This window comes from Sphaeramia orbicularis, chromosome 15 (assembly GCF_902148855.1).
Source record: "Sphaeramia orbicularis chromosome 15, fSphaOr1.1, whole genome shotgun sequence".
In the NCBI taxonomy this organism is placed as follows: Eukaryota; Metazoa; Chordata; class Actinopteri; order Kurtiformes; family Apogonidae; genus Sphaeramia; species Sphaeramia orbicularis.
This window is the reverse complement of record NC_043971.1, coordinates 19,367,168-19,394,892: the sequence shown is the minus strand read 5'-3', so window position 1 is coordinate 19,394,892 and position 27,725 is coordinate 19,367,168. Positions and strand designations below refer to the sequence as shown.

Genomic DNA, 27,725 nt, shown 5'->3' with positions numbered 1-27,725 from the left:
TAAAAACTGTAACACCTCAGAAGTTATTTATATGTCTGGTTGAGGATTGTCTCATTTTTATTGCTTTTTTAAATAAATTATTTCTTTCTACAAACTGACAGTTGCTCCTTGTTATTATTTGCTTGGACTGAAAAAGTCTCTTTACTGTGTCTCCCAAAGACAGAGATGCAGAAATAGTAGGTATCTTAGATTCTCTAATTCCTTTTAATTTTCTAATCAAGAATGAAGTACATCTTGTACACTTTCAGTTTATCATAACCATAAAAATTGCAGAAACATATTCAATATCCTTTATGTAAACTATACTAAATAGACCCTTTATAGTTAAGTCAACCACTATAAGTTAACTCATTCACCTCCAGCTTTATTGCATTCTTCCTTTTCTTAACTTCAGGGATATATAAACCACCTTATCAATCACTGTCTGGCTCATTATAGGCTTATAATCAATGGTGTTGGCATAAAATATGAGTTTCCATAGGTTCACACTTCAAACATATGGAGTATATATGGAAATGACACATTTATATTCATGAATATCAGATAACTCTATTCAACTTAATTCTACAACTTATACTCTGCATTGTTATTTAGCATTTACATGTCAAGGTTGTTCTATCACTTGTAAATTGAGCTTTTCTTTCAAGGTCCATTTGGCCCTGTCTTTATCATTTGGCCCCTAAAACCTGGAACCCACATCCCCCAAATCACTTCTGCCTACTACGTGATTGACAATACATTAACCAATCATTTTCACCTCAAAATCCACACAACCCTTTAGCCTCGTTTTAATTGGTTGTAGTCGCTATCGATCAATGACGTATAATTCCGTTTAGCCAATAAGGAAGTTCTTCATGTTTGTGTAGCGGATGAGCAACAGGCTGGGCCACTGTTGAGGTTAACACAACGGTCGGAGCTAAAGTTGTATCCCGTTGTATAGCCTTTCTAAAGTGAACCCTTTATTTCTAAGTTTTACCCTATTCCATTTTCTTTAACACTGGGTGGAAAGCAGGAGTTTACTGTATCTGACTTTTAATAGAACAACCGGGTTTGTTCGAGGCCGTGCCATGGATGAAGTACGGCCTACCAGTGGAGCTCAAGCCCACGGGCTAGTACCTCTGTTTCCCCCCGGACTGCAAGCTATCTACGGAGAATGCCGGCGACTTTACCCCGATCAGGCCAACCCGCTTCAAGTTACAGCTATTGTAAAATACTGGTAGGTGTTCTGTGCATTCATGTCTGGTCCGACACGTCTTTAAAACTTGAATTAGTTGAACAACCTGTGAACTTGATGATTAAAGGTTTAGCTAGCAGTTAGCCATCATCTCAGCTAGTTACAGTCATGTCTTATACTGCATGTAATTGTTGTTTTGGGAACTGTGGGGGGGTCAGTAACACACCTTAACAAAAGTTAATGAACAGCAACGCCCAATCTTAAATGTCCAGCCCACTTTGGACATGTTTCCTGACATAGTCTTTCTCCACAGGCACAGTAATAAACAAGAACAAGTGACCACTATGAGACAGAACTAAATGTTTTACTTTTACATTTCCCACAGGTTAGGGGGTCCAGACCCATTAGACTACATTAGCATGTATAGAAATCTGGGCTGCCCTGCTCAGGACATCCAGGAACATTGGCACTATGTCAGCTTTGGACTAAGTGATCTGTACGGGGACAACAGGGTTCATGAGTAAGTTCTTTATCCTTTCATTCAACATTGTTGTCTCCTTTGAGGCTTTCTATGTATGCTAAATATTTGCTAATGTTATAAGTGTTAACAATGGACCACCTACTGACTGGCATGCACCCTACTGATTCTTTATTATTCTGCAACATGCTGGTCCTGATAGTCTTTGTGCTATTCAAAGCCTTAATACATAAGAGGGAAATGCAAGTGCAGCTCTTAGTGCTTTTGTTTATTCAGTTAATCACAGTAAGTGTTTGTGTGTCAGATTCACAGGGGCCGATGGACCCAGTGGTTTTGGCTTTGAGCTCACGTTTAGGCTCAAAAGGGAGGCAGGAGAGACTGCACCACCAACCTGGCCAGCTGAACTCATGCAAGGGTTGGCCCGTTATGTGTTCCAGTCAGGTAAGAATACTGAATGTGCATAACTACGCAGAAAACAATATCCAAACCAAAGTGCTGCTTCGCTTATCCACCAACTAATACATTTCAAATTAGTCACAATTCTCTGAATAAGTGCGTAGTTAAATTTGTCTTGTAAGGTAATTATGTTATAAAAATGTTTTTTTATTGTGGACTGTAGACTTATTTTTAGGAAGAGTAATATAGGATGTGTTTACTTTGATTTGTGATTATTAAATGAAAATACAAACTTATATTATTATAAATTATAGGGTTCTCCATTTCAATGTAGTGTAACTGAATATAAGGTTTTTTAGGTTTTGAAAACTCCACAACCACTACAATCACTACAACTAGTTGTTCTTCTAATATGGTTGTTATTTTATCTTAAGCAAATAATTACTTGCTGATTTTATTGTTGCCATACCATGATTAATTATGTATATCTGTCAGATTCTTTGTTGGCTCTCAATGCGTTTTCTTCATAAAAAGCGTAAGTTTACATAGGTTTGTCAGCATCAGACCTACTGTTTTATTTTCTCTGCAAACGGTGGCACTTGGGCCACTCAAGTGTCAAATTCATGGCATTCCAAAAATTTATGTCTGTCTTGTATTTAAAAAAAAAAAAAATGTTTAAACATATTTCTGGTCTTCAGGTCTGAAATCAGCATTTCAGCTAGCACTGTTGTGGGATGAAGCCATTCTTTGGATTGTTTCTTCTTGTTTATTATAACCCTGTCTTGTTGCAAGTTTCTAGCACTGTAGACACAGGACTTTGATGTCAGTGTTTGTGTAGTGCTCGACTGTCAGAAGAACGTGTTGGCTGTAATAAAGGGAATTATTTGATGAACTTGGAGACATATACTTGCGATGAGTTGGACATTTTGCAATCAAGTTCTCTATTACCACCCACTTAGCTGCATCCTCACATTTTTTTAATCTTTCAGTAATGGAAAATGTTTTACAAAGACTCCTGATTTATATTTTTATGTGACCACAGCTTGTTCATAGTCTAGTAATTGATTTATATTTAATACTCTTCATACAACAGCTCCCTTTTGGCAGCAGTTGCCATGCCACCCTGTCAGATCTATGTGAATGTGAAGAATGTGGTCTTTGTAAAGCAAGTTTGTGATTCCAGTGTTACATACAAACATGCATGAATAGAGGACTCCACTGCCAACTTATGACTTAGCTCTTTGTGGTAGGTGGAGCACTGGGAATTGACAGGAAGCATACTTTTCCTTTTTTTTATCTTTTTTTTTTTTAACATTATAATAGGATTGTTTTTATGAGTTTACGGTTATTGTGTTTATTGTCTCTTTCTTGTCTAAATGTGCTTGAGCCAAGTTTGTGTGTTACCAAGTGTTTTAAATCTTAAGTTCTTTATATAGTGCAGTCAGCAAAGTCTGAAAGAGAAGGTGGGGGGTGTTAAAAGCCATCCATAAGGAGAAAAAGGCTATTCTCATTTTCTCTTTGGCTTCCCTTTCCTACCCGTCTCTACTCTCCAGCTGGGGTCAATTTGCGCGTGGGTGGGCTGGGCCCCTGAGCAAAATGAATGCTGATTCGTGGCCATCTTCCCCTTTGCTTAGTTGTTGCAGCATATCTGGACTGGGTGTATGTTACCTCCCAAGCAGATGGATTCCTCACATTGTAAATGTAGTTTTTATGCTCTTTTCCCATTTGGGTCTTAGTTTCTCTCCACTCTTTTCTTGCTGATCTGTGTCTCCTTATTTCATATTAGCCATGATAGAGTAATAATATACTGTCAAATGATGAAAAATAGGATATAAAACAGATGCAACTCACAAAAAGCGGCTATTTTGACATCAGCCTTTCACTTAATTTATACCCTACTCTAAAATCAAACATTTTTGTTCCTTCTCTCTTCTACAGAAAATACCTTTTGTAGTGGTGACCATGTATCGTGGCACAGTCCTTTAGACAATAGTGAGTCTCGCATCCAGCATATGTTGCTGACAGAAGACCCACAGATCCAACCCGTTCATACGCCGTTTGGTTTAGTGAGTTTTCTGCAGGTGAGTAAAAATATGTTATGATCACACGTTACATCAAGGACTTTTTTACTAGATAGTTCAATAGAAATCAAATAGAAGATATGGTGAAAAAAATCAATATATATTATCATGTCGGCTTCTCTTTATACTTTGAATCTGTATCTAAATTCTCCATTATACAGTTGTGGAAAAAAGTTTTTGGATACTCCATGCATTTGTGATATATTGCATTAAGAATCCCTTTTAAGTCAAAGAAGTCTGACAAATATTGTACCATTCTGAAACCCCTATGCTCCTCTTCGCATGTGCACTGTTCGTTCAAGGTCAAAACTGAATTTTTCAGCAAAATGTCCCTTAAAACACACCCAGAGCATGATAGGTTGAAACTGTCAAGAATATAGGTTTGTTGTTTTTTCTTAACAATCAACAAAAAAAATCATTTGCATTAGTTTATCTCTGTCTGATGCAGCCATATCTTTTGAAACACAAAAAAAGATTTTTCTCCAGATATTTGATGATGATGTCTGAGATTTGAAAGGTGTCCAAAAACGTTTTTCCACTTCTGCATATATAAAAGCTGACTGTAACTTACATAAGCTGGAATGCTAAATGAAACTGGCACAACCGAATTTGATTAATATATTAACACTGTTTCAATGTAATTTGTATTTATTGATGAGAACATTATTATTGTGTCCAATATCAATTGACTATTTCTCAGAGTTATGGTCTGCCAACTTTTGATAAGTGCTCCTTCCACAGTCATGATGGATTTGATCTGTTGGTTCTCTGGGTTTTAGGTCCTGTCATCATTTATCAAAACAAAGTGGGCCTCAGTAGCACTCAGATTACACCAACTCACTCTGAGCACTCTTTCCTGTAGATTGTTGGTGTATGTACAGAAGAGCTGCAGGCGGCCCAGCAGTGGAACGGCCAAGGAATCCTGGAGCTTATGCGTGGAGTCAGAGTGTGAGTTGAACTGTGCAACACCTAGATTAATGAGCCTTACTTAAGTGCCTAGATGAGCATTATCTATTACAGGGTAACATTTGTAGTTGTCTCAAATAGGTCACTCATCTAAATAGTGAGGAGAATCAATCCAAAGCACTTGGTGAAGCTGGTAGCATCAGTCCCATGCAAATATAAAATGTGTGTTGTCTGACTTAGCAACAACAAGTGAGCAGGAGAAGGGCATAGTTACATGCTTATTTATTAACTTTTTGTGTTTGACTTGAAGTTAATGCTGTGTGACTAATGTTGATGGTTGTCCTGTGTACAGAGCCGGCGGTCCGTGGCTCATCACAGACATGAGGCGAGGGGAGACCATTTTCGACATCGACCCACACCTACAAGTAAGGCTTTATTAAGTTATGCAGTCTTCGCTATGTGCAATTTACTACACTTAAACTGAGATGACAAACAGTGATTTGCTAGCTAACATGTTTAACAGGAATTTGTTGAAACACTACAGCTAAATTCCACACCTACAAGGTACACTTTTTCAGCCACTGTAGGTAAATGACTCTTGGTGCAGTGTAGTCCCATTACATATACAATTGCAGCCATTTTCATTTTGTGCCCATGTTATTTATGTTTACACCTCCAACTCTGATGCTTCTCTGTTTTGTTCTGTTTTAATAACTGACTGTTTCAAAAAATAAAGCCAAAGCTGCAGGTAATGAAGGAACCCATGGAAATGAATATAAGGTCTTGAAATGTGTTTTTATTTTGCTCCATTTGCACATAGTATTATGTTCTGTAAATTATGTATGTCTTCTGAGAATCTCCAAGTGTTGAACTGAAATTATTGAATAAAACTGAACTTTGATCATTCATGAACGAACTGAGCATTCATTATAAACCAGCACTATTATATAATGCATAAAGCAGCCCCATAGTGGCTTCTAAATAGGGCAAATAGTAACTGCTTATAGTAATATTACTTGGTGCTTTACGTCCTTGATTATTTTACAGTTGAAAAAATCTGAAAACTGCATGAAGTCAGGGTTCTCTTGTAGAAACAAATGGTATCTTGTGGGTTTTGCTCAAGCCCACCCTCAGTCCCAGAGGCCCCCAATATTCTCCTTTGTTGAAATGTCTCCCTTATGTTAGTTTAACATTAGCTTGTGTTAATGATTGCATATGTGTGTTGCTCATCCAAGCAGGAGAGGGTGGACCAGGGAATTGAGACAGAAGGCTCTAACCTGAGTGGGGTCAGCGCCAAGTGTGTGTGGGATGACCTGAGTCGACCACCAGAGGATGAGGAGGACAGCCGATCCATCTGCATCGCATCACAGCCACGGCGGCTTTCAGACAAAGGTACCACTGAATCCCCTCAGGCCTCTTCACACTGTGATTTTCAACTCAAGAGTTTAGGTTTAATGCCGTCACCACAGTGTAATGTGTGATGGTCTAATTTCATGCTGATCTTTGTGTGTTGACAGACACAGAGCAGATAAGGGAGACCCTGAGAAAAGGACTGGAGTTCAACAGCAAAGCAGCACTGCCACCCATCAACAACCAGAGACAGAGCAATGAAAGATCCCAGTAAGTGTCCATCCCACACACACTGCATGTTATGGGTTCAGCGTAGCCAAAGGTTGAATGAGGATAACACTCCTCACCGTGCTCAGTGACTCACAGCCACGTCAACTTCGAAACTGTTATCACTCCTGTTTCTTAGCTACCAGCAGAATGTGGTGTTTTCTGGCCAGTGGAAAGCATTGTCTGCTCTTCAAACACAGGTTTATCAGCACTGTTGTGAAATCTGTATCTGTGTATTCTCATTAACACGCACACGAGATGGTTTTCTTCATAGAGAGAAATCCATCTGCCATTTCTCACTTAAATTTGTCTGTGTTCTTTTCTACATTTTTGTTTCTTTATCTGTTTCTCAGGAGTCGAAAGGACAGTTTGGAGAGCGAGAGCTCAGCAGCCATTGTTCCTCACGAGCTGGTCCGAACGCGACAGTTGGAGAGCGTCCATTTGAAATTCAACCAGGAGTCGGGCACGCTGCTGCCCCTATGCCTGCGGTACGGCACCATTCTCATTTCCATTCCCACGCATAATATTTTAACTTTGTGGAATGTTCCCGAGCACAGACAGATGAGACATGCCTCTGTTGAATAGATGACAGTATGTCAACGTTAGAGCAAAAACACAGATGATGACACATTCTTACAAGTTCCAGGGACTTTCAGCGAGTCGGGCCTGAGTTCTGGTTTTTACTTCTTCCACTTTCGCTTTGGGTTAGAAGAAAATATGTGTGAAGTGGTTGTATGTTTAGTGCTATTCAAAGTGAGTAGAGTGAGTGTAAAGATTAAAATTAAGGCAATAGCTACTGCCACAGTACTGTGTCACAAAATATTTTGTCTTTTGCCACAGAGCCAATCAAATGTTCACATTTGTACTGTGACAGTAAGCATTAATGACATTTCGTTGCCACAGAGCCAGTCATGGATACTGTTACATGAACTAATTTCTTTGAAGTGATACATGTATGGACGCGAAACTTATAGAATCCACAAAAGAAAAATACTGTGAGCGTTGTCGTCTGGATAATGGTAACTGGTACTCTAGCCTTTTCCTGTAATTGGACAAGCATATGGCATGTGCGATGTTTATTGCCACAGTACTGTGGCAGCAGGGTGACAGATTGCCAGTCTACACATGATATAACGAGGGCGCTAATTGGCTCTGTGGTAATAGACAAATGAGAAATTTAGTCCCACAGTACTGTGGTAATAGCCAGTTCATGGAATTAACCTGTACCCATCACATATATTTTTGCTCATTTGGTCTCTGTATCCATTCACTTCCTACACCTGGTAGGAAGACACAAATATATACACTTAAAATGGAAATTGCACTTCATATTGTATTCAATTTTTTACAGAGGTCGATTGCTTCATGGGCGACATTTTACGTACAAAAGCATCAACGGCGACACAGCTATCACATTTGTGTCGACAGGAGTTGAAGGAGCATTTGCTACTGAGGAGCATCCATATGCAGCCCATGGCCCCTGGCTTCAGGTAGACGCACACACAGTCACAAACACAAAATATCAGGCCAGTTTCTTGCTGTCTAATGTAGTAATTTGACTTCATCCTTTCTCTGTTAAGATATTGTTGACTGAAGAGTTTGTGGAGCAGATGCTCGGGGATTTACAGGAACTTAACACTCGTGAGGAAGTAAGTAAAACCTCCTGTATTTTATCAGGGAAAAACCAGGAAAAGTCATGAATTAAAATGAAATTGTCAAAAATGTTTTCAACAAAGTCATTTTAGGGATACAGGTTCCTCAGCTTCTCTCGTCTTCCTCACCCATTGACTATTAGAAGTGAAATATCAGCAATAAAATTACATACATTTTTCATAACGTGTACCAAGACTAATTTTCACAAGGCTAAGGTTCAGAATAAGTGAATACACAGCTCATAGGCTACAGAATGTTTAATACACTGTAAAATGCAGATAAAATACATTCAAAATGGTGGGCTTCAACATTGATAAAAGTAAATTGCATTGCATTACCATTGGTACAGCAAAATTACATTCATTCTTGGGTGGGTTTTTCCTTGGAAATCCACATTTTAAACCTGATACTAAGTGAGTGTGGTCACCTTTTTCCACCCCTAAGGTTTTGGTCTTGAATTTTATCTGTAATGAAACCAACAAAACAGAACAAGCATGTTAAATTTAGACAGGAACACTGAGGAGGAATGGTAAGAATGAAGGAATACCCAAATATTTATTACTTAATATTTTTTTGGAGTCTTGGAAGTGAATATAAACATATCTGATAAGTTACTGTTTAATTTTCATACAATAATCAAAGTTCATCTTTTTATATTTTGAGTTGTCATTGAAATTACTGGTCATAGAAAATCATGAAAACTTACATTTTGTCAGTAAAATTTTGTGGGAACTGTTCATATAATTAAAATCATGAGCTCATATTTTGCCTTATAAATCTTTGCTCTTTTTTTCTAGACAAAACTACCAAAGGAGTACAGTTGGCCAGAAAAGAAGCTGAAGATTTCAGTCCTGCCAGACTCTGTGTTTGATAATCCACTGCAGTGAGAAAAATGCCAACAAAAACACCTGGGAGCAGTTGCATCAGCTGGACTTAAACTGACTGCCAAGTTGTTTTTTTTTCTTAAGAGCAGTCTTTAGAAAGAACTTTATGTCAACTGCACCAACCGAACTTAAGCTTATTCTTAACTACAGCCAGTTTTAACAGTTTGTTCCTGTGAGTGCCTATAGCAGTGCATGTAACTGAGATATTGTTAAAAAATATTCCACTGTGTTGTTACTTTATATCATTTGCAGGAACCATGAAAACCAAAGAAAAAAAAGACACAATTTAGCTACACAGGAATTAAAAAAAGTATTGAGTCGTACAGTCAGGGTAAGAAAATGTCTACTCTGAAACAGTTAATCTTATTACAAATAAGAGGAAGCAGTCAACTTGGAAAGAAACACCAGAGGCCATAAATAACTGGACATTGCATACGAGGAAGGCAGTGCAGTGACAGTTACACCCTATGGAAGACCTGACAGACAGTAGACATATGGACGCTGATCATGTCTCCAATGGGAGCAGGTCTTTTCGGACCCTGCACGTTTCGCATGAGACGGTTTGCGGCTGAGCGTTTTGCATGACACAGTTTGCACCCGACCTGGATGTTTCGAACCCTGGGATAAAGACTTTTTGGGCCAGACTTAGCGCATTGATAAACACATAAATACATGAAATATGTAAATGTGTACAACATATTTGACACTGTATCATGATTGAAATCCAACCTAAATTTGTTGATAAGATGAATAGTTTGATTAGTTTGTCACCCAATAACTTTGAAAGTAGCATTTCAGAGAGCTTGGTACATGTCATTTGCGATGTAGATCTCATGATATTGAAATTAATATAATCTATTTTATACATATTTAGAATATCTTCTTCCTAACTAATTAATGTAAACATGAATGTACTGGGGGAGGAGTTTAAAATGTGCTATGCCTTGAATGAAGCATCAAAAATCACTGTAAAATTGTATAGCTGAGTGACAGAGTTATGGGGGGAGGGCTTACAGAGATTACCCCTTGCCACCCTCACCAGATAAGAAACCATGCTAATTATGCCCAGTAGGCTTGTGAGGCGAAACGTCCAGACTTCAGGTGTGAAACAGAGGAGGCGAAACGTCTGGCACCCTCTCCAACAGGGTTTTAGGTGCACTGACCTAAAGTACAAGTCCAGTTCTTCCAGACAGAATCTAAATCTTACAACCAGTTCCACTTTGCTATACATATTCCTGTGGATTGCCTCCATCCCTAACAACTGTCCCATCTTAAAGCATCAAGCAAGAACCATTTGCACACTTGTATGTTTCAGTCTTACTCAGAAAATAAGAGAACATCCAGATGGAAAAAGGTCTTGCTTGATGGACAGTATCTTAATGTTACAAGGTGTGCTGTTGTTATAGAAATGACGTAGATGTCGAGCTAACGCTTGCTCCTGATGAAGTAAGATTTGTGTTAGATATATGTTTTGTTGTAGCAAAAAAGAAGACTTGAGGTTAAATGGTGCAGTTGGCATGAATATTAAAATACAACTTAAAATACCAAGTTACATCCAACTTGGCTAAAACCAGGTGTAAGCCCTGTTGGTGCAACCGGCTCCTGAAGAGACACATTTCCTGAGTGGACCACCATGCACAGGTGACCTCCCAGGACATAATGATGACCTATGGTGCCCTTGAGTCGCTCACATACATCTTGTTTGCACAGTAGATGGCTGGAGACTGTTGGACTGAAAATCAGATTGATCAGAAAATCAACAGGATATTCTAAAGACTTCTTCACTGTTTCTGCGTTCTCACACTAGCCCCACTGTTTACAACATTTCTCAGAGCCGTAAATGCTGTTGGAGATGCCAAGTCAGCCCCAAACCTGCCTGTCCAGATGGTTGACCTGTTAGAACAATCACTATCGGCGACACACTAGTTGTGTGAAATTAGGATGTTGTCATTCCTCCCTTATGGCCTGCACAGGTCTCGGGTCCAAAATTCACATCACTAATGCATTTGAGCATGCATCCTGTGATCAAGAGATTCATGTCCCGAGCAATACGTAAAAAAAAAAACCTATATTTATTTGAGCATGGGCGAAAAGTAATATGTTGAGCCTTTGTATCAGTGTTCTTTTAATTGAGGTAATGTGTAAAATATTGACAAATGCTGGACATTTTTCTCTTTATTTGTATGTGGTCATACCAAAGTTATACTGTATGTGTTTGCCCTGTCAGTTTTGCCACAAATGTGTCATAATTCAGCTGCAATTCCATGACAGGCTTCACTGTGATGACTGTTACTGCCTGTGTACTGTGATAACCAAACAAGCATCTAAACTGTTCATGTGTATCTGTCAGAAGCTGCAGATACAACCACCTGCTTCCCTTGTGCCAAGAACACGCCTCCTGTATTGTGTCTCTTTTTGGCGTCTCTCACAGTTGATTATGAGTTTGTTTGGTTTTTTTAGTCTTGTCAGTTTTACAGGCTGAGAAGCTCATTGCCGTCATTTTAGTGATGTCTCCAACTGCCGCAAATATGAAATGTTTTGTTTCTGCCAACAGGACCTGCTTGGAAAAGGGTTTGGATAAAAATTCCTTAGTGCCTTGAGTTGAAACGGACCACATATTCTCTCTTGACTCCTAATGCTGCCTTCACATGTTGAACTGTTACGTCACTTAAAGGCAGCTGCGTTCACTGTCTTTTTCCGATACTGTCATTACATTCCATATAAACACTAAAAAAAGAGAAATGACTACTTTTTACTACAGTTTCTTACAAAAATGTACTCTTTATACAATAAGTGATGACATATCTTATTTTTGTTTGTCTTTTTATTCAGAGTGACAAATGTAAAGTTTAGATGAAATTGATATGGTATTTTGTAATTTCTGTCTTATTTTGACTGAACTGGCTGATTGTAATCCCAAGTGCATTAAAGAGTGTAGGTATTTACACAAATAAAGCTGGAACGCTTCATGCACAGTAGCAGAGGAAGTAATTTCTGACTGTTTGGATTGTTTTTTTCATTCATGTTGGCTTTGCAGTAGAAAATACAACTTTAATGTTTTGGTGTCTTGTATTTAATAAAATAGACTTCTAGGTCATTTTTAATATGCTACCACATCAGTAATCATGATGTCAATGAATGTGCACCAGTGCAAAACTATTCTATTGTATTGATTGACGTGGACTGTTAGGTCCAGTAGAGCATTCATCCCAAAGTTTAATAATATATAAATGTGTATTCTTCAGTATCTGAATATTTTCTTGAGTTGTATTATATTTCTGTTGTGTATATATATAAAAATCCTAAGCCAATGTTTGCCAGTTTAGTAAAGTTATAGTGACTACACACATGCTCATATTTGTCAGTCTGCATTAAGATGTAGTTTGGATATATGGGGAAGAATGTACAGCAGTAACAAAGGTATCAGGGATAAAACAGCTTCTATGAAACATAGTGGTAGTATTTAGTGTGACCCCCCTTTGACATTACACAATGGAATAGAATGGGACTGTGTCACTGTTACAGGAATGATGAAAAGTTTAGCAGCTCTGCTTCTCTTTAGCAGTAAACACTTAAAGTGCAAAATAAAGATCACACAATTTGTACCAAAAATATTGACAATATACAAAACTACAAGAAATATATATATATATATATATATATACACACACACACACACACACACACACACACACATACATACATACAGGGTGGGGAAGCAAAATTTACAATATTTTGAGGCAGGGACAGTGAAAGACAGTGTATGACCAATTAGTTTATTGAAAGTCATGAGAATTTATTTGCCACAAGAAAATTTACATAATAGAAAATGTTTTTATTCTATGTGTCCTCCTTCTTTCTCAATAACTGCCTTCACATGCTTCCTGAAACTTGCGCAAGTGTTCCTCAAATATTCAGGTGACAACTTCTCCCATTCCTCTTTAATAGTATCTTTAAGAAAGTCGACATCGCTGTGTGATGTTCTATTGGTAGTATGTTCTAAAATGCCCCAAATAGCATAATCCAGAGGGTTTAGATCTGGGCTAGAAGGTGGACATAAACATGATTCCCAAAAATTGCTAAAGTTGGATTTGTTGCTGTTGTCAACAAGTGTGTTGGTGTTCTTGTGTAAGATTTTAACTTCAAATCATATTTTACTGCATTTCTAATGGTCTTGTTGTCTACCTCAAGTTCAATTGCCATTTTTCTCATGGATTTGGTTGGATCCTTTAGGATTTTGGATTTGAGAGCTTTAATAAAAGCTTTGGTACGTTTTTTGTTGCTTCCTCCACTTCCAGACTTTTTCGTAATAGTTTTGCTCATAGTCATTCTCTTCTTTACATTATAAACAGTCTTTATGGACACTCAAGCTATTTTTGAAATCTCCTTTGGTGTGACGAGTGCATTCAGCAAATCACACACTCTTTGACGTTTGCTTTCCTGATTACTCATATGGGCAAAAGTTTCTGAAAAGGTATGGATAATAGTGTTAGGTATGATTATGACATCAATAAATGTTTGGTTTCAAAACAATTGACGTAGTGCCTGCTGAGAAAAAACAACTAAATGTCCATTGTAAATTTTGCTTCCCCACTCTGTATATATATATATATATATATATATATATATATACATATATATATATATATATATATATATATATATATATATATATATATATATATATATATATATATATATATATATATATATATATATATATATATATATAAAAGCCAACTCTATAATATAGACCACAGGTGTCAAACATGCGGCCCAGGGGCCAAATCAGGCCTGCCAAAGGGTCCAGTCCAGCCCTTGGGATGAATTTGTGAAATGCAAAAATTACACTAAGATATTAACAATCCTTTTAGTTCAGGTTCCACATTCAGACCAATTCAATCTCAAGTGGGTCAGACCAGTCAAATACTATCATAATAACATATAAATAATGACAACTCCAAATTTTTCTCTTTGTAAATGTAAATATTTTTTATGTATTTAAAACAAATTATAATTTTGCAAAAATCTTGAATAACCTGAACAAATATGAACAGCCTGAAATGTCTTAAGAGAAGTACATACAATTTCAACAATATTCTGCCTGTTATTAAATGTTTTGTGTATTTGTAGATCCACTGTGATCTGTAAGTTATAATGTACATGTGTAAATGATAAACGGAGACATAATATTGTTAAAATTACACTTTTTTCAATTTGTTCATGTTATTCACATTGTTTGAAATGATAGTTTGTGTATGTGAACCCTTTCATAACGTAAATTTACTTTTTTGCTCTAAAAAACTTTGGAGTTGATATTATTTATATATTATTATGTTATTCTTTTACATGTTCGGCCCACTTCAGATCAAATTTAGCTGAATGAATGTGGCCCCTGAACTAAAATGAGTTTGACACCCCTGATATAGATGGAAGAAATATATGCAACATATAATGGTTATGTACATGTAATATAGGGTATATAGCACAGGTGTCAAACATGCAGCCCGGGGGCCAAAACCGGCCTGCCAAGGGTTCCAATCTGGCCCGCAAGACAAATTTACAAAGTGCAAAATGCAAAAATTACCCTGAAGATCAGTCAAGGGCATCAAACTAAAAAATAACAGCATAATAACCTAAAAGTAATGAGTCCAAATGTTCTTCTTGGTTTAATGAATAAAAAATAATATGACATTATGCCTATAAATAATGGCAACACCATTTTTTTCTCTTTGAGTTATTGCAAAGAACATTAAATTCTGATATCCTTTAACACGAAAATGTCAATAACCTAAATATAAACAACCTGGAATGTCTAAAGAAAAATAAGTGTAATTTTAACAATATTCTGCCTGTTTTGTACCTTAGTAGATCTGATCTGTAATACACAAGTATAAATCATAAGTTGAGGCATACTATTGATAAAATTGTACTTATTTTTCTTTAGAAATTTCAATTTTTTTCAGGGTTTTCACATCTTTTTTTGTTTTGGATAGAAACAGATTCATTATTTAATGTTATTTTTTGGGCTAAAAAATTTGGAGTTGTCATTATTTCTAGGTTATTCTGCTATTATTGTACTGGTCTGGCTCGCTGGAGATCAAATTGGGCTGAATATGGCCCCTGAAATAAAATGAGTTTGACACCCCTGGTATATAGGGTACATGATTTGTGATTATTGCACAGAGGTTTATTAAACTGAGGGTGGTGGTTATTCAGTGTGTGTGTGTGTGTGTGTGTGTGTGTGTGTGTGTGTGTGTGTGTGTGTGTGTGTGTGGGGGGGGTTATCTGCTTGTGGGTGGAAGCCCCCCCCCCCCCCCCCCCCACACACACACACACACACACAAATACAGGTGCAATTTATTATGCATGTGTAATGAAAATTAATTGAATCTGAAAATACCTGATTTTTACTGAAAAATGCAGAAGGCAATAAATAATAAATAAATAAATGGTGATAAATCACTTAGAAAAGGTTAAACGTGGAGAAAATTTCAGTTGAAGAATGACTAATTTCAGTGTTTCTCCTCTTAGTCCTCATGTATTTTTTCTTTCTTTTTGAGTCAGTCCTGGTTCTCAGTCTCTCTCTGCATCCTCTTGGGGCCCCTGGGGGCCTCGGCCCCAGCATAAGCACATTCCTCGCAGGGCCCCAGTGGTGCAGAGGATGTGGGCTCTTCATCCAGGCGGTCATTTGCAGTCTCTCCGGTAGAGTTTGCTGTGTCCGCTCCTTCCTCCTCCTCTCTCTCGGCTCCTCCCCGTCCATGTATCAACTCTGACGGGTCACGTTATCGGAGGGGGGCCGTCGGTGTGGAAGCATTGAGCTCCCTCCCGACGAGTTGCAATCTGCCTGCACTTACCATAACGTATTAGTCAAAGAGTTGACGGGAAAGCGGAACGAGCAGATCTACAGCCGGGAATTCTGGTAAAAACCCGGACACCCCGCGGTAAATCCACGCACAGAACCGGAGCTCACCGCCGAGTGGATGCGAAGCTGTTCGGCTTTATAGGTGTACAGGAGTCTGCCGACGACATGGACAAGAAATAGTTGGTAAGGCTGTTTTTTTTATTTACTAAAACCGACCTAATGTGTGTAAGTGTGTGTTTGAATCCTTTAGTGACCGTACACCGCCGTGCGTCTGCGTAAAACCCCGAGTGTCAGTGGAAACCGGTGACATGTTATTAGAGCAGATCCAGTCCCATTCACAGGCTTTTTCTGTAGCAACTTGTCACTTGCTTTCATAGCCACAGCTCATCTGTTGTGGATTTGCCAGTGAAAACATCCCAGTCTAATAACGCCACTGTCGTTACGCGTGAAATTTCTTCTGGTATGAAAACAGTTAAATCTGTTGTGAGTTTCACTTTGCTTTTCTGTTTGTCACTTTGTTGTCGCTTTGGAAATGAAAACACTGACAATCTGACCTCCTTCTTACCAGTCCGTGTTCGCCTGCTAAAGCTGCATTTCCTATCTGCTATCTCAGTAATATGCTTAGAATAAGCAGCATTTACAGCTACGTTTTCCATCTGGGGGTTGTATAGATCACATATTTCTGTGTCATTTTGGGGCAACATGTAAATTAAACTGAAACAAAACCTATTTTTCTTCCTATTTTTTTAACTAATCTCTGTGTAGGAAGCATTTCTCTCTTTACTCATTTCTAGTTCTGCTCTTTTTTTAGTCGCCCATCCAGCCTGAAGACATGGATGAAAGTTGGAAGAACTGCTTCGAAGAGGAGCTTTTGTGTCCTATTTGCTTGAATGTTTTTGATGAACCCATCCAGTTGCCATGCAAACACAACTTCTGTAAGGGTTGCATCTCTGAGGCGTGGACCAAAGAAAACGCTGGTGTCCGCTGCCCCGAGTGCAACCACGAGTATGATCAGAAACCCACACTGGAGAAGAACTTCAAGCTTGCCAACATAGTGAAGCGGTTTAACGCTCTGAACACTGACAAAGTCCCTGCTGTGCTGCACTGTGTCCTCTGCAGACGAGGCCCCCCGCTGCCTGTACGCAAAGTCTGTCTGCGTTGCAAAGAGCCCTGCTGCCAAACTCATATTCAGACGCACCTACAGCAGCCCTGTGCTGCTCCCGGACACCTGTTAGTGGACGCCGAGGAGCTGAGCGCTTGGACTTGTCCCAGTCATGAGGAGTACAGGCTGCTCCACTGTGAGGAGGAGCAGGTGGCTCTGTGTCCATTCTGCTGCATCTCTCACTGCACTAACCAAAGACACACAGTCTGCGATGTGGATACGCAACGCATACAAATGCAGGTAGATAAATCACACCCACACATTTTCCCACTCACCCATTCATTGAATCTGTCAGAGGGAAACGGGTGATTGTCAAAAGATCACACACACACACACACTTTTGCCAACAAAGATCCTTCCTACCATGTGACCACTAGAAAGGCCCCCTCTCCTTCTTTGTCTCTTTCTTATCTGATGTGAAAGGACTGGACAGGTGAAAGCCACCCCTTAGGGTAGATGATAGCACGCACGCACATGAACGTCACACATTTCTTTAACCTTGATCATACCACCCACTCCACAACGCCACGCCTTCACATTAGCCGCCCTGTGCCCTCGGGTAAGCGCTGTGATGCAATCTGCATCCACTGGAAATCATCATCTCAGTGCAGTGGGATCATTTCCACATGCAGTTAGTCAGTCTGATCAGTTTTGTGAACAGGTTTGTAATCAGTTTCTGCTTTCACGATGAAATGCAGATAATCAAGACTTTAGAGGCTGATTGAAATTACAAGCAGGGCTGTAAATGCCCATAAGTGGACATGTTTTTCATCGGTCGTGATCTTTCTTGGCAGGGTTAACCTCATAGCGCCATATGGCCGGTGTGTCACGGCTTTGGCCACTTATGTATTTCCATCACGTCTGTATTTTTATTTTAGTTCACTTGCTTTTCAGTAGTCTAATGTAAGTAACAAGGTGTGAAAAACAACCACCCACACTGCCTTATACACATTTTCTTCCCTGTTCCTCCTTATCTGCGGAAGGGTGGGAGTGAGAATCAGATTTGTTTTAGCATCTGCCGTGTTGCCGTCCTGTTAATACGCTTTTTGATGGTATTATTCCAGTTGGCGACTTTACAGACGCATTTCTTTCCACTGTGTATATCAGTGCAAAGTGCTAAATCGGTTGAAGTTCTTGTTGCAAACTGTTGCTGGGTTCAGAGCTATTATTGGGACAAAAGATGTCTGTTCAGCCCTTTCCACAGCTGCTTTCCACACACACCCACCCATGTTTCTGTACTTTGACAACTGTATGTTTGCAGGGTAAATGCAGTTATCCAGGAGTCAGAGTTCCTGGCTCTTCTCAAATTAACGCTGTCCATACGCAGATCGAAAGACCCACAGTGAACTCTATAACTGATAAATGTAGTATTGGCTGAAAAGTTAGGCTTCTCGTATACTGGGTCATTTGTTAAAGTAACCTGAGGCCAGAGGGGCTTCTCATCGTTACGTACCATGAGGTTGTTCTCCTTAACAGAGCCACGGTTTATTTTAGTGAAAGGATTTTAGATTCCCCTGGCCAGGCTCTCGTTGCTTTTGGGATAAACAACGAGGGGGAAAAACCTGCCTATATCTGTACTTATCTTTGGCTCTCACTGGAGACTTTTTCTGTAACCTTTAGCCCACATGCTCGTAATTTCAGTACGAAAAAGGAAGAGTAATATAATAGTAATGTCATCCCTGGGACAGGCAGTGGAGGAGCCCTCCCACACAACCTCACCTTGGTTTTCTCAGGCACCTCAGCAGGAAACCATCGCTCATGGAAGCTCTGCCGTTTGCAGTTTCATGTATCTTGGCTGGAGTGAGTCAGTTCCCCAGAATGCTGAGGGCAGTCCATTGACATCAGAAGTGGGGAATAGTTGTCAGTTGATTGTGAAAGAGGCTCTCTGTTCATTGAGCCTGAGGCTCCTCATTTATACATGAGCTTCCTGGCAACCCGCGGGTGTCTGGATGCCTAAATAGGACAGTGGGGAAAGTGATCATTGGTGGGTTTAATCTTGATAAAGGTAGGCTTTCACGCTGCTTCTACGCACCAGACAGTTCCCTCCTGTCCCCTTATGCTATTTCAAGCACACAACAAGGCAAAAAAGGGAATTGGAGAGAAACATGGTAAAATGAGGAAGACACAGTTGTTGAGCAGAAACATTCAGACCCTAAAAGCTGCTGCCATTATGTGAAGCCAGAACACATTAAGCAGTTCATGCACCGTTTACAGTCGCAATAACCCAGACTCACTGTTTTTGGTCTGTGCCACAGTCGATAGGGTATGAGCCAATACTGATGAGTTTGTATGAACACATACACTGAGTAGGAACAGTTCCGTCTCCATGTACAGTAACTTACAATTGAAAGACACCAGTGAAACAGCCGGCTACCGTCTGGTCACCATGTGAAACACTGAGCAGAATCAGACATCATGAGGGTAATCAGAGTATTTGACAGTTACTATTTTACTGAAACTACATTTTGTATGAACAAGCTGCAGTGTGGGGATGTGTCACAAGGGTGGGATCAATTATTCAATCAATTATCATTATAATCATTATCAATCTATTACACAGGTTTAAGATCACCTAAGCTGGTTTTTAGTATGATCAATGACAGCTAGCTAAGCTATAGCTAAGTAGTAATACTGTAGGTGTAGACCCAGCCAGGTACTGTGTATGTACTGACATGATGAATGCATGCCTCTTCTTAGAAAAGCAATTATTCACGACTCACTCATGGTTGTCTGAGAATCAGTGACATCCTCCAAATTAAATTTGTGATAGTTGCTAAAACTAATTAAAAATAGGCTTGTTACCCTGGCACCTGTATAATTAATATTTTTTGAGGTTGGGCCTGTTTCAACAGCTCAAAAACATCAACATTTCATGTGCCTCTTCTTTATTATATTCCTTGGCACCAGTGATTGTGATGTGAGAGACATTGATGATTTTTAATTTTAGACATATTTGCCATACAATTGCATAATGCTTTATGTTATAAAATTATTGAAAATGCAGTACTTCCTCTGAGCAGTTCAAATGCTTTGCTATGTTATTTATTTGGCAGTACATTGCGTGGTACTGCTTCCAATGTGAATAGAATAGAATAGAATAGAATAGAATAGAATAGAATAGAATAGAATAGAAATTATCTACGTACATATGCCACATAATTAAGTGGGGAGTTGCATACAGTAGATATTAATATAATAGATAGGAGTGTATAATAAAAACAAATACATAAAATTTAGACATATATTTACATGTGATATAGTTAAAAAGTCATTGTCAAGTACTTTTAAAGGGCTGCACATTTAATCAGCAGCTTGTAAATTATCAGTAAATCCAAAGATGTTTCTGTTGATACATAGTCCTATTAAGTCATAAATTATAATATTAATGCCCAGTAGTCTGCAGTATTTATGGTTGTGGTAGCGTGCAATTTATTTTGACTCTTGGAACTCTTAAACAAGCACAAGAAAACATTTCCTTGATTTCCCATGTGCCTGCCAGTCTCTTTTTCCCCAAAAAGGCTTTAAAGAACATCAAAACGACCACATTTATCTGCAGTACCTTGTATTTTCCAGTATTTTGTGTTGTTTATTTTGGCTCTTTTATTATTTGGGGTTAGAAGAGTCCATTGTGGTATAGCACAGTGGCCTGCCAGTTGTTGTCCATAAGACTCTATGAGTGCTGTCAGCAGCTGAAGAGGCCTGTTGCTGTGATACCGCAATGTAGCTACATTGAAACTCGCTCACTAGAGACCGCAGGAATGTCCCTATTCTCCCTATCTCTGCCTTTTTTTATATTTTATGCATCAAACTTTCTCTCTCTCTCTCTGCCTCACTCCTGATTTTGTATGTCTTTTTTACTTTCATTCTGTCTGTTCTTGGCATATGTTTAAGCGGAGCTACACAACACTTAGCTTTTCCTCCCCGGTCCTGCTCTCGGCCTCACACTTGTGCAGAGGGAGAGAGCATACCCCTGCGTTATGCACACAGACATGACAATCTATCACTGACACAGAGGCCAATGCAAACAATGGGGGCGATGCATGTGGCAAAATGAGAAAGCAGAGAGGGGTAGGGAGACTCCCCCGCTTTTGCTCCCTCCTGCTCCTTCACAATACACATTAGCGTTCACATATAAATACATACACACAGCTTTGTTGCCATGACAGCAGGTTTCCTCCTATTTGGGTATAGTGCCTTTCACATGCAGAAACAGTTCATTAAAAAGTGTACCTGCCCTCCCCTGTTCCTAGTTGTTGCTGTCAGCTCCTGACTGTAGATTGATTTCCCTCTCCTGCAGCAAATGGAGAAGGATTATGTTTAGCTGTTCTTTTACTGGCCTTTGGCTTTTTTTTCCCTGCACTCTGATTTAGCACACAGAGAAAGTTCACATGGATGTTGCAGATAGAGGTAGACTGATATATCGGGCCGATATATTGATTTTTCAATATTGCCAATCAGCCTTAAATTTTTTTCTGAAAGCTGGTATTTGATCAGTTGTAAAAATGTTTAAGATATTTGATCAGGCACCTGTGTGGGCAGCACTTGAAGTTCAATAAATGTTAAAATAGTTTCATTTATATTCCTGCATAAAAATTTTAATTATCTGAGTGTTTCAACTGTATTTTACAGTCAATATGCTTAAAAAAGAATCGGCCCTAAATATCAGCCTCAAAAATCGGCTGCAAATATCAGCCTAATTTGTAAAAATCTGTATCGGCCTTAGAAAAACCCATATCGGTCGACCTCTAGTTGCAGAATCCCTGATAGATGTTGAAACTGGATACAGATTTGTGCAGTTGTGTGTTTGATTGTGCACCCTAATGGATTAATGCATGTGGTTGTCGCTGACAGCTGTTGCCTTCTTCTTCTAATCAGGATTGTGGAGGAGGTTGTCTTAGTGACTCATGAATAGCAGCCAGATCCGCTAAGGTCACAGCAAAGGCCTGACTTTCATGCAACTTTCAGCCTGGGTGTTTATTTTACTTTTTTTTTTTTTACCATTTCAATGTATTATGGCATTGTTCATCTATCTAATCCATATGTCATCCCTCCACAGGCCATGCTAATGAGGCAGCAAGACAAACTGGAGGGTCGTGTTCAGAACATTGATGAGCAACTCACCAAGCTGGAATCAGACAAAACACTGATGAAGGTACAGTGAAAGACATCCGGTACATGCTGTCACAGACACATAATTTCCAGTATGGCTTCTTTGTACTTATGTGTGGGTTCCTGCTTCAATTTTGTCTAGTTTGTACTGTAATGAACTCACAGTTTGCTTTTATTCACTGTTGAAAATGAAAAAAATCTGATTTATCTCTGCCTCTCTTGCTTTGAAAGGCTGGTTCATTGGGATGGAAAATGCATTTATAACACGAATGATGTCTATTTAATTAAACCATTTAAAATTCAGTTAATACATTTCCTTACATTGAAGCATCCTGTCTTTTGTTTGGACTGTTTTTTTTGGCGGATGTTTTCAATAACTTATATTGTAAGAAACAGATCAAATTATTCATTACTGACATTGACAAAGCCACAGAAAATCTAACATTGTTTTACAGAACATACCGTTATTAATAGATTTAATTGTGTTAAATATGTGTGTAGTTTTACTCTGGATGTGAATGCATTTTTATTATCTGTATGTGTTTCTATTCTTTGATGGTTCATTGATGTACACAACAACTGTTTTACTGTCTGTTCTGGAAATGGGATCCCTCCTTGTGGCTCATACAGAGACTTCCTACATTTTTTTTTCCCCATTTAAAAGGTTTTATGTGGATTTTCATTACTTGAACCAAGGGTAAAGGGATATAGGATGTCATATGTTGTACAGATTGTTTAGCAAATATGGGATTGAATGGTATTGATCTGACTTATAAAGCTGTTGTCAACCCTGTGTGTTCTTTCCGTAGGATGCAGTGTGTCAACTGAAGGAGCGTGTGAGGGCCCAGTATCAGCGGATGCAAGCGATGCTCGAAGCGAACCAGACTGAAACCATGCAAATGCTTGAGAGCAGTTACTCCATGTATGCGAGGAAGAACTCTCAACAAGCTCTGCAGCTCAATGAGAGGCGCCAGGAAGCAGAAAAACTCCTGAGCTCAGTACAGACGTTCTTCCGGAAAGCAGAAAGCATTAACTTCATGAAGGTGCAAATTTACACTTTTAACACTTCTCACGTGACATTCATATTTCTCTGTGATGCTTATATTAGATCTTAATCTGTTCTGCCATCTGATGTACAGACAGATGGTCAATCTGAATAACATTATGTCTTGTTTTCTATTTCAGAACACAAAACCTTACCAGCTGCTAATGGACAGGTAGGCGTTTCCCTGTTAGTTAAATATCACAAATGCATAGTAATGTGTGCTTTTATTATCAAAGGTTCAGTTAGATTTGCACATGCACATCCATGCGCTTACATGAATTTTGTGTTGGGGTCTCGGAGCTTGGAGTTGACTAACAACCAACTCAATTTCTCAACTAACTGTAGGCTGTGTTACACACTGTTGCAGCAGCAAAGTAGCAGAAGAGAGGCACTGAGGCACTCAGGAACAAGTATAAGGATTTTCACAGCAAAAACAACCTGAGTCATGCACATACATATCACTGTGCAGGCTGTTATCATGGATGTAGGCAGGCATCGACAGTCATTAGCCTAGAAATGGAGTTAGCTACAACAAACCACAGCTCCTAGCACAAAACTGGCTCCAATAAATATTTCATGTTATTATGACCATGTATAAATCTTACATATAACCTTTAAATATAAACACTGAAGACTGTATTTGTATATTTGACAGAGCAACAATGTACTGGTTACACGTGCACTTCAACCATTAAAGTACAGAGAGCATTTGGGCATAATCATAAAGAGCATCGTCTGTCTGTCTGTTTTTTAATGATCCACATGTTTTGTAGGTCAAACATGCATCTGAGTAATGCCGTTCCTCCACTCAGAGTGGGCCAGCTGAACTGTCATCAATTGCTATCTGAACTGTCAACAAGAGAAAAGAACCTGCGTAAAATTCTGGATGGTAAGAGAAAACTGCGATGAAGTGCCCTGTCTACTTACCAGAAGAGTTTCATGGATTTATATTTAAACTTTGCTAATTCTTCTTCTCCTGTCACATTGCTGTTCTTCTTTTTCAGAACCATTCAATGAGGCACCCATTCTTGAGATAGTCCAGTCTCACAGCAGTTCTCTTGGCTCCCACATGGGGACTAGTTCAGGAGTACAGAAGAGGAAATACAGTATGGCTTTCTTAGATAGTAACACAGAAAGTGCCACTTCCCAGGATGCTGCGTTGTTGCGTTACGGCACCAAAAAGCCGTTCCTGGCCGACCAAAGCCACCGTGCTTCGTCCATGTATTCCTCTGAAGGCCTCTCTCAGAATCCTCACACCGGCCCCAGCCACAGTCGGCTGCTTGAAAGTTCAGCCCATCACATGGTCGGTCTAGGGTCCAGCTCTAGCCACCACTCAGGGACAATTTTCCCTCCCTCCCACTTTCCCAGCGGAGGTGCCTCACAACAAGCCATGTACGAAGGGAGAAAAGTACTGATGTGCACTCTGAATAACTGCTGCTGCTCCAGGGCTCCTGCTGCACGCGGCCGTCCTCCGTACCCAGCATCAGACTCCTTCCCCTCCATGACCTCTCAGGAGTTTACCCATCATGCCCCGATACCTGCGAGCCAGCCACTGCAGCATTTCCCCATGAGGGGTTTGATGGAGGCGTCGCAGTCAGCCAGGCACCCTGACTTTTATGGGCTGTACGGCCAGTCTTCAACCAAGCATTATGGGACCAAATAATCAACCAGAATCTACATTTTCTTCCCTTTTACCCAAATTACTTTATTGTTCCTTTCTGTTCTGGTTCAAAGATATGTTGTCTAGTTTCCAACACGCCTCCATGATGATGATTTTGACATTTACTTGACCCCTTTTTTTTTTTTTTTTTTTTTTTTTTTTTTTAAATGTGATCTTTAACTTTGTTGCCCTGTTTTCTTTCTGAAGCACAGTGACAGTAGCAATGGCCTAATCTAAAAACACAACCCTGTGTTTTATTTATTTTCTATTTCAAATCGACTGGAAATGCTAATGTGAATAATGTAGTCTTAAATCCGTTCAAGCAGTGAGGTAGACAGACGTATCTTTCATCACGAGCCCTGACGTGGGACTCCAGAGACTTCAGTGCCTAAAGACTGTTAACATGTTCTTATTGTACTTGCAAGTTCCTAGCTCTTGATTATTTCCTGTTTGCGGCTGAAAGCATGCAGGGAGCCTCTCCATGCACTCCAAAGTCCATGTGGCTTTAGAAACACACTGGACTAGAAATGCTTGTCAGGTTTTTCAAGAATTTTATACAAGATTATAAATAAACCAAAATCAGTGGAAAATATTGAATAAAGAAACATTAAATTACTCCTTGTTTTATTTTAAGCATTAGTCTTCTTGTTTTTGGCTATCTTTACTCCCTTGCGTATGGTTTTTTACTTTAAACAGAGTCACGTGTTGGTTATTTTTAACACTATGTTTGATTATATTTGAGCTCTTTTAGCACAAAGAGACACAATGTGTGATTTGCTTGGGTTAAGAAGTTTTACAGTTTGACTCACTGACTTACTCTTGAAATGTCAGAGCTTCCTGTAAAAAAAAGTAAAGTCGTTATTTCAGTGCATCCCACCCTGAAAGTCACCCACAGTCTATTCATAGTCTAAAGAAAAGACACTGAATGACCACATGTTTGCTTTATTCAGAGGAATCTCAGATGGACGAGGTTTGGACAACGATTTGTTACAGAGCAGGTCACCACAGACCCATTATCTGCCAATTTTGGACGGTTTACTTCCTTGTCAACATCCTGGTCTCTGGCAAAATCTCTGTCTTATCCCTCTTTGTCTCATTATTGGAGCTAGTTGTCAAGTTAGGTCAGAGAACAGGAATAACTGATGAGCAGCACCTCCCTCTCCCCCTCCTCTCCCTTCCTCTCCCGGGGTATCATTTGCCGGGGCTCGATGCGGAGGAGGAGGAGGAGGAGGAAGAGGAGGAGGGGTAGAGTGGCGGATGATATAAGCACAGAGTTTTAATGAGGGCTGGGACAGTATAGTCATCTACTTATCTGTCACTCATACCGCTTTCATCGTTCCCCTCCCCCCCTCAGTGAAACTCAAGGGGGGGTGGGGGTGATGTAGGGAACGAGCCAGGGGGCGGAGTGTTGGGAGGAGAGGGAGGAGAGCAGAGAATGGTCTGAGAGGGGAGGAAATACAGAATAAGTGAGGCATATCACTTATTTATGGCTTATAAAATGTCCTGCTCTCCCGTTTCTGTGTCCTTCCTCTTTAGTCCAGGCTCTTTTTTTATTGAAATTCATGCTAAAAATGTCTAATGCGCTTCCCAAACAACCCACCCCCCCTTAAGCACTGAATGTACGAGGCACAGGAGTAGGAGGAGCTGAGGTTTCGTTATAGTGTGGCATCAATCTGACATTTATTGTGTATGTATATGTATGTGTGTGTGTGTGTGTGTGTGTGGCTGCCTATTAGCATTCCCCTTGTGCTCTGTTCCTTCTGTGTGTTATTAATAAAACATACAGAATATATTGTGAGGAAGCCAATACCATTAATTTAGTCCATATGAATCATTTGATTTATAGTCCACTGTGTCAACATTTGAATAAACACATCAAAACAGAAGTAAATGGCAGATTGCACCCTATTTTAGGAAATATATTCAGAACTGTGTTGTTTAAAACATTTCTAAAGCTATTATTTTACTTCAGAACACAACATTACAAGGTCAACAAAGCAACATTGCAGTTTTCAGTCTCAGAAATGGCACCAACATTAGGCTGAAAGAAAGGCGTGTAGACTTGATGTGTGTGTTCGTGTGTGTGTGTTTGGTTTGTGCTTCCTCGTGGGCAGGTTTGGTGCGAGTTGGATCCTGTTGTGTGAGCGAATGTGTGCTCAGGTGTCAACGCACAATCAGCCAGCCAGTGTGTATTTCCCTCATCGGTGTGCAGAAGTAGGCTGAGTGTGTGTATGTGTGAGGGCTCGATGAGGTTACATATAGGGTAAAGGGTGATGCACTTGACAGCTGTGCTCTGTTGTGGCAGGTGTGTTGGTGTAGCGTTGTAAGTGTGCCTGCAGCAGGACGTGAGGCTGAAGTGTGTGTCTGTGTGTGTTTTCAATGCACAGGGAACTGTCAGCTGTTGTGCAGCTGTTGTTTGTGTGTTTTACCCAGCGGCTGGAGGTACGGTTGGAGTTGGAGTTACAGTGGGCACTATCTCTCACACACATATTTTCTTACCCAGTTCTTTTATATTTATGAACTGTATTTATATATGATGAAGTGTTTATGCTGTAACAGATGTGCACATGCAGAAGCACTGGAACCTATCTGCAACAGCCTCAGAGAAAAAAATGTATTATACTTCATTTTTAATTTAATTTTATTTGGCAGGGACAAAATGTATAATCATTATTACCTTTAACCCTTAAAGACC

The 27,725-nt window shown here is 39.5% G+C and overlaps 2 protein-coding genes across 4 annotated transcripts; both read left to right on the top strand.

Annotated features, from left to right (window-relative positions):
- The first annotated feature begins 869 nt into the window (after positions 1 to 869).
- On the top strand, positions 870 to 12,180 carry sufu (suppressor of fused homolog (Drosophila)). 2 transcript variants are annotated; one of them, XM_030156142.1, is made up of 12 exons: positions 870 to 1,216; positions 1,560 to 1,694; positions 1,957 to 2,093; positions 3,987 to 4,129; positions 4,992 to 5,077; positions 5,388 to 5,460; positions 6,274 to 6,427; positions 6,553 to 6,655; positions 7,006 to 7,140; positions 8,004 to 8,142; positions 8,233 to 8,301; positions 9,103 to 12,180. In XM_030156142.1, exons 1-12 carry the CDS (start codon positions 1,068 to 1,070, stop codon positions 9,190 to 9,192), a joined length of 1,413 nt encoding a protein of 470 aa, XP_030012002.1. In that variant the 5' UTR covers positions 870 to 1,067; the 3' UTR covers positions 9,193 to 12,180. The 2 variants fall into 2 exon arrangements, with proteins under 2 accessions (XP_030012002.1, XP_030012001.1); XM_030156141.1 differs by having other exon boundaries at positions 6,271 to 6,427.
- A 3,740-nt stretch (positions 12,181 to 15,920) lies between these two features.
- Positions 15,921 to 25,663, top strand: LOC115434674 (E3 ubiquitin-protein ligase TRIM8-like). Of its 2 annotated transcripts, none has more exons than XM_030156748.1 (7): positions 15,921 to 16,237; positions 16,849 to 17,456; positions 22,273 to 22,368; positions 23,135 to 23,368; positions 23,511 to 23,542; positions 24,144 to 24,259; positions 24,375 to 25,663. In XM_030156748.1, the coding sequence occupies exons 2-7, from the start codon at positions 16,887 to 16,889 to the stop codon at positions 25,031 to 25,033; spliced, it is 1,707 nt and encodes a 568-aa protein (XP_030012608.1). In that variant the 5' UTR covers positions 15,921 to 16,237; positions 16,849 to 16,886; the 3' UTR covers positions 25,034 to 25,663. The 2 variants fall into 2 exon arrangements, with proteins under 2 accessions (XP_030012608.1, XP_030012607.1); XM_030156747.1 differs by having other exon boundaries at positions 15,922 to 16,237; positions 16,866 to 17,456.
- Positions 25,664 to 27,725: the final 2,062 nt, after the last annotated feature.